This window comes from Telopea speciosissima, chromosome 8, assembly GCF_018873765.1.
Source record: "Telopea speciosissima isolate NSW1024214 ecotype Mountain lineage chromosome 8, Tspe_v1, whole genome shotgun sequence".
In the NCBI taxonomy this organism is placed as follows: Eukaryota; Viridiplantae; Streptophyta; class Magnoliopsida; order Proteales; family Proteaceae; genus Telopea; species Telopea speciosissima.
Genome location: NC_057923.1, coordinates 16,532,556 through 16,548,979, shown reverse-complemented (window position 1 = coordinate 16,548,979; position 16,424 = coordinate 16,532,556). Strand labels below are relative to the sequence as shown.

At 39.4% G+C, this 16,424-nt stretch overlaps 1 protein-coding gene across 2 annotated transcripts; it reads right to left on the bottom strand.

The window, feature by feature from the left end:
- Positions 1-4,096: 4,096 nt before the first annotated feature.
- Positions 4,097-8,682, bottom strand: LOC122670858 (haloacid dehalogenase-like hydrolase domain-containing protein 3). Of its 2 annotated transcripts, none has more exons than XM_043867869.1 (10): positions 8,515-8,682; positions 8,198-8,311; positions 7,264-7,346; positions 6,491-6,574; positions 6,309-6,384; positions 6,122-6,194; positions 5,650-5,723; positions 5,329-5,422; positions 4,250-4,354; positions 4,097-4,182 (listed from the first exon to the last, which is right to left on the bottom strand). In XM_043867869.1, exons 1-9 carry the CDS (start codon positions 8,630-8,632, stop codon positions 4,288-4,290), a joined length of 783 nt encoding a protein of 260 aa, XP_043723804.1. In that variant the 5' UTR covers positions 8,633-8,682; the 3' UTR covers positions 4,097-4,182; positions 4,250-4,287. The 2 variants fall into 2 exon arrangements, with proteins under 2 accessions (XP_043723804.1, XP_043723805.1); XM_043867870.1 differs by having other exon boundaries at positions 4,097-4,185; positions 4,253-4,354.
- Positions 8,683-16,424: the final 7,742 nt, after the last annotated feature.

The window sequence follows — 16,424 nt, the reverse complement described above, 5'->3', positions numbered from 1 at the left end:
CACATGCAAAAAAAGATTAGAAACAAGTCCATGGTAGAAAATGTGTTTTTTTTTTTGTTTATAATTAAGACCTGTTGAAGGCCATCGGAGAGAATGGAACATATCGAAACCAATCAAAATGTCTTTATCAGGCAAGGAAGAACCTAAACCTTTATGGCAGATAGAAAGAGTACGGAAGATTTGGATTCTGATGGGGATTTGGAGATAAGATTAATCATGAAAAGGGATAAGCTAGTAGAGGAATTCAAATTCCTCGGACTTGGGTTCAAAAGAGATATCTTCAGGTTAATCAATGGCAAAGAGAGTAGTAACTGTAGGATCTTGTTCAAGAAAGAAGATGGACCCTATACCATCGTCGCCAAGTACAGTAGGATCTTGGACGGTGGCCAATATATGCATGAATTTCCCTCGGATTTTCTTATAACACAACAATTTCCATTTGTACTTGAAATTTCGAGCCTTGACTTTGAAATGCTTTTTGCCGAGATGACGAGATTAGTCAAAGGAATGAGGATAACTCTGAAATTTGGGGTGGTGGTTACGCTTTGTGGTACAGAAAGCTTGTGATCCTTGCACTTGATCTTTGAGGTAGGATTTATCACAAGCTTTATGAAGCTTTTCAGTTTTGTCATCCCAATCTTTCCAAAACTCCTTTTGATTGCAGAGTTTGCTTAGAGCAAGCAAAACTTGTTGATAAAGAGTTCCTATTAGAGTGGCTTTAAATTCCATTTTTTGTTGAGCCAATAATTTATAAGTTTCATCACCAAGAGAGGCTCAGAAAGGGAATTGAGAAAGAATTGCTTGAGAGTGGGACCATCCAAGTTTCAAAGCTTATAGAACCGTTTTGTCATCCGGACATAATGTTAGGGGTGTAAATGAATAGTCAAAATCCGTTTTCGCATTCATGTTTGCATCTGTTTAGTACTATCCGAATTTGTCCGAAAGCTAAACGGATGCAGATACGGATAGACTATAGCTATCTGAAAAGCTATTTTTACATGTAAACGGATAAAATATTAGATCTTATTCGTGTCCATATCCGTTTAGCACTACCCGAATCCGTCCGAAAGCTAATAGGATGCGGATGCGGACATAGCACTATCCGAGCTGAATCCGATCCATTTACATCCCTACATAATGTCTATCAACATCCAAACGGAGCAATGAGTAGCACTTCATGGAGAGAGATTCTTCACGGGTTGTATCTTGCATAGATGTCTGAGGGTCCAAAAATTCGATATAAGTTCGTTTAATAAATTCTTCAAAGGTGACCAATTTAGAAATCTAAAGTTGTTGATATTCACCAAGAGCCAAGAATCAATCTCGAAGTCTTCCTTTAGTGCGGGACAGAGAAACTTATTGATGGAAATTATAATTGAATGGATGTGGAGTAGAGAGGGTAAGGATTCAAAGGAAAAAAAGAAAGAACATTGGAGTTTTCAATTGCATTGTTGCTAGGGGAGAAAGGAAAAAGTGGAGGAGATTGTGTGGATTGTGGTGGTTGATAGGGTTGTAAGGGAGGTGGAGAAGGAGTAAGAGATATGGATGAAGGTGTGAAAAGATGATTTCGGGGCTGAGGGTGAGGGTGGTGGGGCTAAGGTTGGGAGAGTAGATTTTGTTGTTTTCGTTGGACCTCTGTCAACATATCAATGGGGAAAGTAGGTCGAGGGCCTGGAGAAGATGGAGGTGGATAGCAAGGGTTATAGGGATCAAGGAAATTTTCATAGGGGTGAGAAGGGGGTAGTGGTCTATGGGATTCTTCAAGACTGCGGAGCCTTCTTTTTCTTGGAGGAATCACCATATTTGACATGGAACTTATATCAGGCTTCTTTACTCAAAGGACCATATGTATCCAAATCAGTAAGACTTCCAAACCATAATTAACATGATGGGGAATATGTGGGGAAACAGGGAGAAGATGAAGTGGATGGTTATTAAACCACTAAGGAGCAGCTTCCAAACTATGTCATGTTCATCTGTAGACATGAAATCAATGGTGAAAGAACCACCATCAGCACTAAACACATTCTTAGCACCCATCGGTTGCCAAAACAAAACTAAGAAGTCTTTCAGTAAATGTAATGGAGGCTAAAGCCACTCCCACTGTAAAACCATGGAGCTTAGTCAGCTTCCCTTTCACTGACTTAGAATCGTAGCTTGTAGCCAACATCTTAGACTTTGAATGCCGCTACCTTGCGTCATCCGGCGTTTGGCGTCGGGAGAAGCCACTTAATCAACCGAGATGGCTCTCTACTTGTACAATGAAGAACATGAATGCTTACCTGAACGGGGTTGATGAAACCATAACTTTGGTTACACTAGGATGGATAATGAGGTGGTGAAAATTGATGAGAGGAAAATTCCGCAAAGTGATTATTTTAGATATCTTTACTCAATCATAAACAAAGAAGATGATATAGAGGATATGTTTCACAGAGAATTAAAATAGGATAGGTGAAGTGGAGAGGTACATCTAGAGTGTTGTGTGATCGGCGTATTCCTTTAAAACTTAAAGACCGGCTATGATGTATGGTGCAAAATTGAGCAGTCAAGAAGCATCATATAGATAACCTCAGTGTAACGAAGATGAGGATGTTGAGAAGGATGAGTGGCAAAACTAGGAAGGATAAAGTAAGGAATTATCATATTACAATTGGTTTGGGAGTAACTCCGATACATGATATGCTACAAGAAAGTCGTTTGAGGTGGCATGGCCATGTTCAGCGGAGTCCTTTGGATGTTCCAGTATGAAAGAGTGATTTGATTCAAAATGAAGGAACTAAAAGAGCAAATGGCAGACCTAAAATGACCTTAGGAGAAGTGGTGAGGAAAGACATGCATAGCTTAGGCCTTGTATCATGTATGACCTCAAATAGAACTAATTGGAAGCAAGGATCCATGCAACTGACCCTGTTTAGTTGAGATAAAGCTGAGTTGTTGGAAAATTTGACTGACGATAGCCTAGATGATCTAGATCCACTTCAAAGTGCACTTGAGCAGTAGTCGAAACAACATCTTCTACAAGATGTTGAACCGACACTGAGGAATTAGATTCCCTTCAACCCAAATCCAGAGTGTGAGAATATGCATGCCATGCTGTGATCAAGAACTCTAACAACAACTTTGAGCTCTACAAGCTCTAACTAGAAAACCCTCTTTCTAAAACATGATCCAACTTGTAAGAACCAAAACCACCTAGAGACTGAAATCCTAATGGAGAGATGACTCTAGAAACAGAGCACTAGCTAAAGGTTAGGGATCCACAAGAGAGAATCATAACAAACGGTTTGAAAGACGCTACAAAAAGGGCGAGAGAGACGAGGGAGGAGAAGCAACTAGAGAAACTGAGCAGTTAGTCATATTCACAGACTTCCATCCTCGAGAAAAGTGGTTTAATAAAACAAAGTTTCCTCAAAACAGGCATGACTCTTGCCTATATTATTTTGGATGACTAACTTTGCTAGGAAGGCTGTGACCTGCCATCGTCATTTTTTGTATGGTCATGATGATGTAAACAAACTTGTTATCCCTTAATCTATACACCTTTATTTTTTCATCCAAAAAAAAAAAAAAAAAAAAAAATTCCTAAAATCTGGACTTGTACGAAAATTAGAGGCTGCCTACCTGCAGTGTAAATCCCACTCAACGGAAATAAAATCATCTCCCAAGTCCCAACAAAAGGGTAAATTTCGTTACCTATCTACTTCTGATTATTTCCATTTTGTTTGTTTTTTTTTTCCTTATACCCTTGGCAATTATGCCAAATAAAAGGATGCATGTATAATTTATATGGGAAAACATTCTTTGAATCGGCAATAAGCACCCTCTCTATCTCTCTGCTATTAACATGAAATGACCTCTCTACCTCCTATGTACGAAACCATTTCATCGCTGATCATTGGTACACTTCCTATGCCACCTGCTCAAAGAATCCTCTCCCTATTTCTATTGATAAACTGATATTAGGCATCCAAGGTAAACTGATCTTCAATTAACCGAACAAGTGTAAGTACCTTCCACAAATATATGAAATGCAGAATACAGAAATTGAGTTTTGTTGAGGTTCTACATAACCCAGAACTCAAAGACCAGACGATTTATTTTATTCTTTGGCCGGATGTGTCTTAATTAGAGCTCATCAGAAACCACGCAACATTGATGGAAGACAGTGTTTGACAGATAAAAACAATATTAATTGCGCAAATCACACTTTCAAGGGCCAAACTTAGTTGGTGAAGCCAAGACCACCGCATGCTGGGAACACAAAACTTGAAACTCAGTAGAAGCTTATGGGTCTGGTCTGAGGATGCAGTCTCTTATCTCTACAAAGGTCTTCACATCTGAACCCCACAACCTGCCATTCATATTACACGCATTATGGAAGAAGATAAGACAGCATCAATAACCAAAAGCATAAGATGTACTGAAAGTTGGAGCTGACTTGGGCACCCAAAATTGCCGCCTGCCTCGGTGGTCAGATGATAAGAAAGAATAGATCCCAACTCAAGATATATAGGTAAAAAATTATCATGATCAGGAAATTCTTAGCCATCCCATGTAAAAGAAGAGGCTTTCCACTCAAATCTGGGCTTTCCATTCAAACGAAAACTATATAGTTTATAGCAGCCAAGTGTTTCCACGCAGACAGGGTATGCTAAGTAGAAGTCTACCTCTGCAGCATATTATGATTGTATCGAACTGCCAGAAATCTGTTAAAGCTCTGACATCCAAGGAGATGACTCTCACTGGAGGCCTGCTAAAATCTTTTATTGGGCAATTGATGCAGGATTTTGATGAAGTTTCCTTCTACTATATGAGACCCACACTCAAATGATCACAGATGCTAGCAGTTGCCAGTTGGTGCTACTTTTTTTCCCCCTCTTAAAGATTTGGTGATTTTGAGGGTGGGCCTTGGTGCAATGGTAAAGGTTGCTCTATTGTGACCAAATGGTCACGGGTTCAAGTCTGGAAACAGCTTCTTTGCAAAAGCAGGGGTAAGGCTGCATACATTATGACCCTCCCCACACCCCGCAGTGTCGGGAGCCTCGTGCACTGGGTACGCCCTTTAAAGATTTGGTGATTTCAAGCCCTGCCAATTTTTCTCTAATAGCTGTGAAAGGGGATTACTGACTGTCTCTTCTAGATAAATAAAGCACTTTTTTCAATTTTGACAAATATTAAGACCCGAAGCCATACAGATCATCGGTTATCAGAGTATGTATGACTTTGCATGGTGTATTCATGTCATTGAAGTTCCCAGACAAGGAATGGATAAAAATGACTCTACAACGAGATATTTGCAATGTAGCACCTAAAACATACACTCACCAGCAATCGATTCCAATGGCATTGGCTCCAACCTTATCAGCTTCTTCATCATCTCCAACATGTACTGCTTTGCCAGCTTCCACACAGATGTGATCTACAAAGTCAAACATACACATACACATGCCCAAATAGATGAAACAGTCCAAGATATCAGGTGCATAAACTAGACAATGAAGCTGGTCATTGAATATCAATTGCTGGACAAATGACAATATCATACTAATATATGATACGAGTCATATGACCTTGGAGTTCACCAACATGCATAGAAGTAGTAACTTTTGCCTACTTCAAAAAATAAAAAAATATTTGTATCCAAACCTAAAGTAGCTCTGAAGATTTGGGCATCTGGTTTTTCATATCCAACCTCTGAAGATACAATAATCGCATCAAACCTGAAAAAACACAAAAAAGTAATTGTTTTTCCTTTAAAATATAGCTGGCTGTATGTATGTAGTCGCCTTTGTCGAGGATAAGAAGAGATAATTTAACATCAACAAGAATAAGGGGTCTGCTATCAAGTGACATCCCAAACTCTATTACACGCATGCATGTTCAACCAACAGAAACAAGACAAGTAAATAAATATAGCTTTCCACTTTCACTCAGGTAAAGCCTCCCCCTGGTCAAACCTACCAATATTCCAGCAGTCAACAAAATCCAAATATAGACAATAGAGTCCAAAGTAGAGTTTGTTGCTCCTAAAAAAAACGAGTCTCCAAAATACGGACACGACATGCCTGTTTTCATGCTAGCCTATTTGAGGACTGAAATTAGGAGCAGTGAAGCTTACAGATCTACAACATTGAGGTCCTTCAACAGTCCCCTCAAGCGGGTGTCAAAATTGGAGACAACAGCCAACTTAACTGCATTACCGTTCACTTCGTTAGAAATAAAGTAAAGCAAGAACTACACAACATTATTGAGCTTCTAATGACACACTGTACAGAGAAAGACGGAAACTACTTGGTGAATATGACCTCCAGCATCTTTGAGAAGGCATAATGTTTCATATGCTGAACTAGGAAGACGCCATGCATCACCATTTGCGAAGTACTGACAAAAGAAACAATTGAAAATTCAGATGGAAACATCTTGTTTTCAATTGATAGTAGGATCCAATCAGTCAATGGTAAGAGTTACCTAGCACAAGAAAGTTTACCTCATATACTTCTTCAAAATAATTGTCATCCGAGCAACCTGTTGCTTCAGAAACAATAAGCCTCCAAAACGGTCGTCCATCTCCCTACCAGCACCACCAAGATTTAAGACAAGGGGCTAGAAAAAAATTCATTTTGGCATCGTTATGAAATGGAGACGACATCATTCACCTGGGTGTTATAGTTCTTTTTCTTTATTTCTTTTTTTTTTTAGGGTGGGGGGGGGGGGAGATAAGTATTTACTGAAAGAGAAATGAGTGAAAGAAAACTAATCAATGTGAAATTGAACATATTTCAACCATTGGAGCATAAGATTGAGCAATAAGGATTCAATACTGAATAAGAATGCTACATTTTCTCTGAGAAGGATCAGTGTTTTTGAAACACGTTGCTCATTGTTTTGAAAGGAATAATGGTTTAGAAAGGACATTGAGTTGTTTATACCATTACAGGTAGTGAGAACTTGATCATCAATGAATCAAATGTTGCAAAAGAAAGCTTGTCAAAGAAGATCAGGACTGTAGGGGGTTGAATTCAATATTTTCAGCGATGATTACCAAACCGTAATTCTTAATATAAAAGGAAGTAGAACCAGACTTCTTGAAAAAAAAGAAAAGGAAATAGATTGAAGCCACGCTATGAACATATTCAACATCAAGTAATTCTACAGGGTAGAGTAATGATTCTCTTATTTAGAAAAAAATAAATTTAAGATGGAGTGTATTTATTTCAGACAGGCATTAAAAAATAAAATTAGCACAAAATGGCCATCAACCTGATAACGAAGCTTCTCTGGCCATGGAGCTGAAAATGCTCTCTTAAATCCTTGCTTTATCTCACCAACAGTTGCATTCAGACCTGTAAAGTTCAGAAGGGCAGATTAGACAAAGCTGATATAGTATGCAAGAAAAAGCATATCACATAAACAAAAAGGGGTAAGAAATTTGACAGACCTGATGTGTTGTGCATGTGGTCCACCTACTGAACTGACCATTCAGCAAGTTCAACTCTTCACTGAAGAAAATCCAAAATCTAGGATGGACAGGACACTTTCATTTATATTTTTCTTGCATATGTATATGTTTCAACTCAATTAAACTTTATCTTGGAGTAAGCTACATGAATTCTCTATTTGCCTTAATCTTATCTAGAACCAAAATCTTTGAATAAAATCATAAGCGATAATGTGTTTTTTAACTACTTCAATGCCAAGACACTTTTGGTCTTCCCCAATCCACTTAACTCATTCATTATGCACCATATTGCTCCTTGTCATTGATGCGAAAATATTTATTCATAGGCTCATAGCATATGATCACATATCTTAGTACTAAGCCCCCCGTGTAAACTCTGCAATTGGAAGCTTCTCCCACTTCTCAGCTGAAGTATGAAACCCAAACCCGCAGATTTTGCAAATTCAGCTTTAAATATTATATAGAGATAATAAAAATAGCTTCAAAGCATAAAATTCGCAACAAAAATGAAAAAACAACACAAAAGATTAAATGTTATCAACAGATTCACATAAATAGGACAGATCGATCTCCTAAACCTGCAAGGCCTCATCTTGAGAGACATCATCATATCAAATATCTCATTTTTTGAGAGCCTAGTAACTCGGTGCGCCCTGTGGCGGTCAAACAATCAAAACTCAAAAACGGAAAAATGGGAATTGGGAAGCCAGAAAACGCAACACCACCGCCACTAACCATATTTCCTCCCGATAGCTGCATAAGTCTCTGCAACGGGCTTTGCCAACTGCAGAAGCGTGCCTCCGGCGTCCAACAGCAATGCATCATACGCCCTCCTACCCGAACCTCCAGCTACAAAGAAAGCGGTTCACGTTATCTTCCACCCTCCCTCAGCTCAGAAGCACCAATTAAAAGAGAGAATTAATCAATTAATTGATCAAATAAGATTTCTAAGGGGAAACTGGGGGAAAAAAAATCTGGGGCTTTTGAGATAGAAGACAATGGAACACTAACAGCAATTCAGAGGTGGAGAATGGCGTAGAGGAGACATTAACCTGTGTGTAACATTGTGGGCGAACGCAGAATGGACTGTGAGAGCTTTGAATTCAATGGTCTTACGCTTCTGAAGAGAGCTGTCGAGGTCGTGGGGTGCATCAACCTGCAAGCCTCCATTGATTTGCTAATTTGATACTGAAGACCGTCGTCTCCACTCTCGCCTGCAGTGGAAATTGGAATGGATGGTGTAAGGTCTAAAGATAGACACTAAAGCCTGCGATTGTGCTCACAGAAGTCGTGACTACTAATTACGGTTTCTGTTACTACTGTAAGTAGCGCCTCGACTCGAAGTTACGGTTCCACCAAAACTCCACACCAAAATCGGAAGTTGGTACTCAATGGTTTTTACTTTGCAGTTTGCACCATAGCTATGGCATAGATGGACATAATACTTAGATTTTCTTGAAAATTACAAGATTCCTAAAAATTGAGTTTCGATTTACTAAAATTACCCACGCAATCTTTCTTTGAACCAAATTACTCAACATAAGATCAGGTAAAATTACCTAAAATAGTCCCCTCCCTCACCAGAATGCCAGATATTGTTTTTTTTTTTATTTTTTTGTTGACATTTTACCCCTCACCTTCCTCTTCCTCCTCTCTCCCATTTGGCTATTCACTAGATGCACAGCTTCACAACTTCCCCAATTCCCATGACTTGTCGTCCTCCGCCGCCATCCATGGTGCACCTTCGCTTCCACCCCTAACATCTAACATTCCATTGATCTTTCTACAAAAAACAAATATAAATTCTTGGACAAGTATTCCTCCAGCTCTAGAGCATGATTCACCCATCATCCTAGGGTTCACGATCCTTTCCAGGACTTTGGTATGTTCCAAAATACCCTCCTAATACCCATTTGCTGCCCTCTCCCTCTCCCGTCCCTTTGTGGGTAAAGGGAAACTCGGTCCTAAATTCTTTACAACATTTAGGACAAGCATCAATTTGTCACCTTTTTAACCATAACTCGTTTGCTTGCATTTTCATTTATTCTCTCCGCATACTCTATAATAAGAGTTGTAATAAACATGAACTTTGCTTAGCACTTATTCTTCCACATGCCCATAATCACTGTATCTCAACCCTACCCCATCAATTCTTGTTTTCAATGCTTAGACTAGTTGCAATACTCAATTTCGCCATGCCTACTTCAGTTAAGGCTTTGACAGAAGAAGCCACATTTAGAAAGCTTGTAGCCCACTTCTATTTAGGAGACATAAAAATGTTAACCCTTAGATTAGGTTTCTTTGGCCTAAGACACTTTGAGACACTTGTGGTTAGGTCATCAGGACTTGTGCTTCAAGTAATGATTTACAATGTAGTCCCTACATCTCATCATACTTGAGAAATAATTTCTCTACAGTCATGGACATGACACATTTTCTTCTTTGTTGCCTTCTAATAGTTTGACATGGTCACATTCAATGTTCACATGAGATTCTGAACTTCCAAGTCATGTTTGGATCTTCATCAGGGATCTAGGGGACACCTTTAGTACAATTACTGTGACATCCTATTTAGACGATGGTTTGCAACAATCACAGGCGGGATCTTTATCGTCTCCATTTATTTGCCCCTTATTTCCTCCATTACATCTTATAGAGAGGTAGAAATGACCACCCTACCTCCTGTCTGAACACACTGCCCGAGTGGGGTCCACTTCCCCCCTAATGAAGGAAATGGAGGGGCAAATAAATGGAGACGATAATTTTTCTCACAGACGTAGGGTCAGAAATTGATTTGATTACAATCTCTAACACTGCAATGCTTGCCGAGATCTTAGGGTGTCTGAACTCTGAAGAGGAATTGATGGAGTGTCAGCGTCTTAGACTTTGAATCTCTGGCTTTTCCCAAGGAAAATTTCCAAAATCCGAAAGAATCCGACCTTGCATAGAAGAAACCGTGGAATCGAAGTTTGGATGTTTATGAGAAAACCAGATGGAGTGATTCCCTGGAAGTTTATGAGAGACGACTGCTCTATGCGCGACTCCATGTTGAGGCAGTGCTGTCACGGTGGAGTTGTTCGTGTTGGGTCCTCCTTGTTAAGGAGGTACAGCCACCACCTTTTGACAAAAGGGTGGGGTAGTGGTGTGTTATATAAACAAAGTCAATGTTGCAATAAATGAGAAGAAGAAAAAGAAAGAGAGAAATGGAAGTAATGAAGATAATGCTAGATGACTTCAGCCATTTTGGAAGAAAGACTAAAAGGGAGAAGAAAAACGTGGAGGCTATCCACCACCTCCTATCTACCCCATTTAATGCAATGGTTGAAATCTCCCTCCCCTATTTGCTTATAAATAGAGATGAGGGAATGAAGCTCAAGTAATAGGAAGTGCAATAAGCACATAACAAGTGAGCCGAGAGTGTTTGTGGAGTATTGGGTTTAGTATAATCTCTTCAGGGGTTTGAGGGTGTGAGTTGAGAGAGGGTGTACAAGGGGTATCCGGCTTTGGATACAGGATTGGGTTTGATTTAAATCCAAGTGTTATTACTTATACAGTTATTGTCTCAGTTCTCTCATATTGAAGAAGTCCCAATTACGCCGTGGATGTAGGCATTGCCGAACCACGTAAATACTTGTGTCTTCTTCTTTGCACACAGGTGGAAAAGGATTTCTGTACTTTTTCCAACAAATGGTATCAGAGCCTCGGTTCACGTGAATGTGTGTAAAAGCTTGATTGCAGTACGATGATTGAAAAATGAATCTCAATGGGTAAGTTCGACATTGAGTTTTTTTATGACAAAAATAACTTCAGTTTGTGGCAAAGCACAGTCAAAGACATCTTGGTGCAACAAGGGTTGTTTAAAATATTGTCTGGCAAAGCCCAGAAGCCACAATCCATGTCTGATGATGACTGGGAAGAACTCGAAATAATGATAGTAAGTACCATCCGCTTATGTCTCGCACCTGAGGTAAAGTACAATGTGTTGAATGAAACCTCTGCACCTGCATTATGGCTAAAACTTGAAAGTTTATATATGTCAAAATCCCTCACAAATAAATTGTTTTTGAAAAAATAATTATATCAATTTAGGATGGAAGAAGAAACTAACATTATGGATCATCTGAATGTTTTTAATAGAATTGTTACTCAATTGTTAAATCTTGAAGTAAAAATTGAAGATGAGGATAAAACTCTTCTTCTTTTGGCTTCTCTTTCATCTTCATTTGATACACTGGTGACTACCCTATTGGCCGGAAAAGACACTCTTAAAGTTGACGAGGTGACAGCGGCTCTCTTGGAGAATAAGACAAGAAGAAAATCCTCGAGGCTGTCTCAGCAAGAGGCACTTGTCATGGAAAGTCGGGGGAGAAGCAGAGCCAGACGACCACAAGATCGTGAGAAGTCACAGGGAAGATCCAAGTCGAAAGGAAGGATCACATGCTACTACTGGAAAATGTAGGGCATATGAAAAAAGGATTGCAGAAAACTTAAGACAAAAAGAGAGAACCAGGATGACAAGAAAGAAGAAAACGACACCACTGCCGTGAGCTCAGATGGAGACATTGTCATCATCTCGAGCTGTGAAAAATCTTGTCTCACCCTCACATGCAATGGCTTAGACTGGGTCATCGATTCAGGTGCATCTTATCATGTTACACCTCACAAAGAATTTTTTACTTCTTTTAAAATTGGTGATTTTGGTGTTGTAAAAATGGGCAATAGTGGTACCTCAAAAATTATGGGGATGGGTGATGTGAACATTGAAACCAATGTTGGTTGTAAAATGGTTCTCAGGGACGTAAGGTATATACCAGATGTCCATTTAAATTTGATATCTGCAGGAAAATTAGATGAAGAAGGATATCACAATCACTTTGGTAACGGTCGATGGAAGCTTACCAAAGGATCTTTTATGATGGCAAGGGGAAGTAAGTGCTGCATTTTGTATAAAACAAAAGTACAAATTTACAAGTTTGAAATAAACACAGCGGAGGATGAGTCCACTACGGACGTGTGGCATTGGTGACTTTGCCACATGAGTGAGAAAGGGATGCAAATTCTCATAAAAGGTAATCTTTTATCAAACATTAAAGGTACGTCCCTAAACCGCTGTGTTCATTGTTTAATCGGTAAACAACACCGAGTTACCTTCAACAAAAGTTTTCCCCAAAGGAAAAGAGACATCTTAGAATTGATACATTCTGATGTCTATGGACCTATGAAAGTAAAATCAGTTGGTGGTGCGTCTTATTTTGTTACTTTCATAGATGATGCATCTAGAAAAGTGTGGGCACTTGCATTAAAAACTAAAGATCAAATTTTTGGTGTATTTAAACAATTTCATGTTAATGTTGAAAGAGAAACAAGAAAACCTCTCAAATGCATTCGTACTGATAACAGTGGTGAGTACATTGGTCAATTTGAAGAGTACTGTAAAGACCATGGAATTCGACATGAACAAATAGTTCCCAAGACCCTACAACATAATGGTATAGCTGAAAGGATGAACCGCACCATTATAGAAAGAATCAGATGTATGCTTTCACATGCAAAATTGGCACGATGCTACTGGGGAGAAACTATGCGGACAGCCTTATACTTGATTAATTTATCTCCATCATCTCCTTTGAATGGAGATATTCCCGAGCGGGTATGGAGTAAAAAAGATGTATCCTACAACCATCTAAAGGTGTTCGATTGTAGAGCGTTCGTGCACGTATCAAGAGACGAACAGTCCAAACTTGATGACAAATCTAAACAATGCATTTTCTTAAGATATGCTAATGACAAGTTTGGTTACAGGTTATAGGATCCGGTTGAGAAGAAGATGATCAGAAGCAAAGATGTGGTCTTTCTTGAAGACCAAACAATTGAAGACTTTGATAAGATTGAAAAATCTTAGCCGTTTATTGATGACCTTATGGATTCTGATCCAGATTCTCCACCCATGGCACATATGATGGGGGATATGTGCAAGAAGGCGTTGAAGATACAACCGGTGATGTCGATGGTGAAAATGATGCTCCTACAGATGATACCAATGATGGTGAACAAGGGGAGCAGGTGACTCAAGAACCACCAGCTGAGTCCCAGTTAAGAAGATCCACCAGGGAGCGACAACAATCTACCAGGTACCCACCTCATCAGTATGTTACACTAACAGATGCAGGTGAACCAGAGTGCTTTGAAGAAGCAAAAGTTGATAAGCACAAAGCTGAGTGGTTAAAAGCTATGCGAGAGGAGATGGACTCCCTGCATAAGAACCACACCTATGATCTGGTAAGCTTACCTAAGGGTAAGAAGACACTCAGGAACAAATGGGTGTTCAAATTAAAGACCGAAGAGAACAACCCACAACCAAGGTACAAGACAAGGTTGGTTGTGAAAGGTTTTGGGTAAAAGAAAGGTATTGACTTTGATAAAAAAAATTCACCCATAGTAAAAATGTCATCCATACGGGTAGTGTTGAGTTTGGTTGCAAGCATGAACTTGGAAGTTCATCAACTTGATGTAAAAACAGCTTTTCTCCATGGTGATCTGGAAGAAGAAATTTACATGGAGCAACCAGAAAGCTTCAAAGTCAAGGGGTAAGGAACACATGGTCTGCAGGTTAAGAAAGAGCTTGTACGGCTTGAAACAAGCACCAAGGCAATGGTACAAGAAATTTGATTCATTCATGATGGATCATGGGTATACAAGAACAACATCAGACCATTGTGTATTTGTTATGAACTTTTTAGAAAATGACTTTATTATTCTTTTGCTCTGTGTTGATGACATGTTAATTGTTGGTTAGGATGTCAGTATAATTGACAGCTTAAAGCAAGAATTGAGCAAGTTCTTTGCCATGAAGGATTTAGGGCAGGCACGACAAATCTTAGGGATGAAGATTTTTCGTGATTGGAAAGCTGGGAAGCTATGGCTACATCATAAGAAACGTACGTGCAGAAGATACTTGAAAGGTTCAATATGGAGCAAAACATGTAAGTACCCCACTTGCATGCCACTTCAAGTTGAGTAGTGACCAAAGCCCCTCAACTGAAGAAGGAATAATTGGAATGAAGAATATACCCTACTCGTCAGCGGTAGGGAGCTTTATGTATGCCATGGTATGTACAAGATTGGACATTGCACATGCAGTTGGAGTTGTAAGTAGATTCCTTGCTAACCCAGGCAAAGAGCACTGGGAAGCAGTGACATGGATTATGAGATATCTTAAAGGTACAACTAATTCTTGTTTGTGCTTTGAAGGTGGAAAACCTATGTTGCAGGGATACACAGATGCAGATATGGCAGGAGATATTGACTCGAGGAAATCCACATCAGGATACCTCTTTACTTTTGTAGGGGGAGCAGTGTCATGGCAATCCAAGTTGCAAAAATGTGTGACCTTATCAATCACAGAAGCTGAGTACATAGCTGTTGTAAAAGCATGTAAGGAGATGTTATGGATGAAGCGGTTCACACAAGAACTAGGTCTGAAGCAAGACAAGTACGTTGTTCATTGCGACAGTCAAAGTGCTATCCACATAAGTAATAATCCAAGTTTTCACTGCAAGACCAAGCACATCAATGTAAGGTATCACTGGATAGGAGATGTACTAGAGCAGAAACATTTGCAGTTTGAAAAGATTCATACTGATAAGAATGGAGCAGATATGATGATAAAGACTTTACCTAAAGTAAAAAACGATTTTTGCAAAAGCATGGCAGGGATGACAGACCCCTCCTTATGAATCGGAGGGGGAGTTTGTTGGGTCCTCCTCATTAAGGAGGTACAACCACCACCTTTTGACAAAAGGGTGGGGTGGTGGTGTGTTATATAAACAAAGTCAATGTTGCAATAAATGAGAAGAAGAAAAAGAAAGAGAGAAATGGAAGTAATGAAGATAATGCCAGATGACTTCAGCCATTTTGGAAGAAAGAATAAAAGGGAAGAGAAAAACGTGGAGGCTATCCACCACCTCCTATCTACCCCATTTAATGCAATGGTTGAAATCTCTCTCCCCTACTTGCTTATAAATAGAGATGAGGGAATGAGGCTCAAGTAATAGGAAGTGCAAGAAGCACATAACAAGTGAGCCGAGAGTGTTTGTGGAGTATTGGGTTTAGTATAATCTCTTCAGGGGTTTGAGGGTGTGAGTTGTGAGAGGGTGTACAAGGGGTATCCGGCTTTGGATACAGGGTTGGGTTTGGTTTAAATCCAAGTGTTATTACTTGTACGGTTATTGTCTCAATTTTCTCATATTGAAGAAGTCCCAATTACGCCCGTTGATATAGGCATTGCCAAACCACGTAAATACTTGTGTCTTCTTCTTTGCACACAGGTGGAAAAGGATTTCCGCATTTTTCCCAACAGTTCGTCGATCTCTTGCAAAGATGATGGGGACAATGAGCGTTTGTCTCTTCATGGAGCTGCACACCAAACATTCTAGGCAATGGTGGTGGAGTCAACAGAGATGGTGTCATCGATGGTGGTGGAGGGCAATGTGAGGGAGTACGGGAAAGGAAAGAACTGGAGGTAGTGATTGGGAAAGGGGAGAATGAGGAAGGAGAGGGCAAAAATGTCAAAAACCATATGTGGCATGTGGGTGAAGAAGCACAATGTTTTGGGTTGTTTGGTAATATTGAATATTATATTGAGTAGTTTAGTTATTAAAGATAATATTAGATGGATAATTAGGTAAACTGAAACTAAAATTTTGTCGTACTTAAAAAAAAACTCCAATTTTGAGTAATTTTCTCTTGGGAGAGGGTTGTTTGAGCAAGTATGGTCCTCTACCGTCTACACCCACTCACATTTAATTTTCTTAATCTTCTTTCTTTGATTAAAAAAATTTGATGGGAAAAAGAACGCTAACTAGTCTTGTAGCTTATGGACCTTGACACAGAAGCATGTGAAATTACCACTATACTCTTTACAAAATAAAAAATCCTATATATATTGACGCTCACATGCATG